The sequence below is a fragment of the Cyprinodon variegatus genome, unplaced genomic scaffold, assembly GCF_000732505.1.
Source record: "Cyprinodon variegatus isolate N-32 unplaced genomic scaffold, C_variegatus-1.0 Scaffold1194, whole genome shotgun sequence".
Classification (NCBI taxonomy): Eukaryota; Metazoa; Chordata; class Actinopteri; order Cyprinodontiformes; family Cyprinodontidae; genus Cyprinodon; species Cyprinodon variegatus.
The window spans coordinates 51,875-53,332 of record NW_015151647.1 but is presented as its reverse complement, the minus strand read 5'-3'; the positions used below and the strand labels follow the sequence as shown (position 1 = coordinate 53,332).

Below are 1,458 nucleotides of genomic sequence, written 5' to 3'. Positions count from 1 at the left end.
TACTTTTATTGTGGAGTAACTCAGTTACTAACTCGGTTACTTTTTGGGAGAAGTAACTAGTAGCCTAACTATAACTAATTACTTTTTCAAAGTAACGTGCCCAACACTGGTCATTTCTAAATTCTGACCTCCACAGCTTTATTTAATGTACCCGTTTGCCTTTTATTGCTAATCATATTATTTAGATTTAAAATTTTCTTTGTTAGGAAATTTTTTTAATTATTTATTAATGATAACAATTAATGATTATTATCATAATTATTACTTGATTTTATAGTATTAGATGTACCTTGGTAATGTTAAAATTTGGCTTTACCAGAATGGCAGTATAAATTAATGAATAACAAGAATGACTGTCAAAAGGTTCAGAGAGCCTTTACCTTTAGGGGTTCGTTTAGAGGGCTTGCTCGTTCTTGCATGAAGATATGTACAAGAACAGGTTAATGCTGTGAGGTAAAAATGAACAGGGTGTTACTCTATTTTCCCAGGTCGTCTACTTTACAGCCACTTTTCCCTACTTGATGTTGGTTGCCTTGCTGATTCGAGGTCTAACCCTGCCTGGGGCTGCAGCAGGGGTTTGGTTTTATCTTTCTCCTGATGCAACACGTCTGGCAGATCCACAGGTAAGCTCTATGTGCGCTTTTATAAACTTTAGTTTTCCTTGGGATTAGAGGAAAAGCTTTCATTGCATTGCTAGTATTGTTTTAAATTGGATTGGCTCAAGTAGTTGTCTTGCAATCAGAAGGTTGTTGATAATCTGCCCCCCCCACATCACATGCTGATGTGCCACATCGATGCCAATCTATGCACCTGTGTTAATGTGCTCAAGTAAACCACATCTACTTTTCGTGCTACCATTAGTTCTCTCCTTTTTCTTTTTATACAAACATTTATCCTGCAAGTTTCAGATTCATTTATTTTAAAAAAGCCAAAATAAATCATGTAATTCTACCACAAAAATCCAACATTATAAATAAAATAAAACACATTTAAGGTTGTGATTATTTTAGTGGTGGGCAGAGACACATTTTTTAAATCTATATTAATCTCACTGTAATCTTGGAATTCATCTGGATTAATCTAGATCAAAATCGCTCATTTCAATTCTGCCAAAGAAATTCATGATATGTTTGTGCTACCTAATTAATAACCAGTTCAATAGATTTTCCCTGAAGCAAACCCGGCGTTTTTACACCTGGATCCGTGCTTAACATGTTCTCAGACGCAGGCGAAGTTCAGGGTCAGACATCGTTAATGATCACACAGATCCCTTCACATTCAAAAAAGTTCATTAACAAACATCCTTCTTTGCCACTGTCCTGTTTGTTTTACGGTTTCTAACCCACATGCAGAACAGTGGCAAAGAAGGATGTTTGTTAATGAACTTTTTTGAATGTGAAGGGATCTGTGTGATCATTAACGATGGCTGACCCCGAACTTCGCCTGCGTCTGAGAACA

The 1,458-nt window shown here is 36.1% G+C and overlaps 1 protein-coding gene across 1 annotated transcript in view; it reads left to right on the top strand.

Moving 5' to 3' along the window:
- The window catches only part of LOC107102054 (sodium- and chloride-dependent betaine transporter-like), a 10,710-nt gene that overhangs the window by 8,832 nt on the left and 420 nt on the right, over nt 1-1,458 (top strand). The window contains exon 4 of the mRNA XM_015401216.1: nt 489-623. Within this exon, the coding sequence (XP_015256702.1) occupies nt 489-623 (135 nt within the window). The remainder of the gene's footprint in view (nt 1-488; nt 624-1,458) is intronic.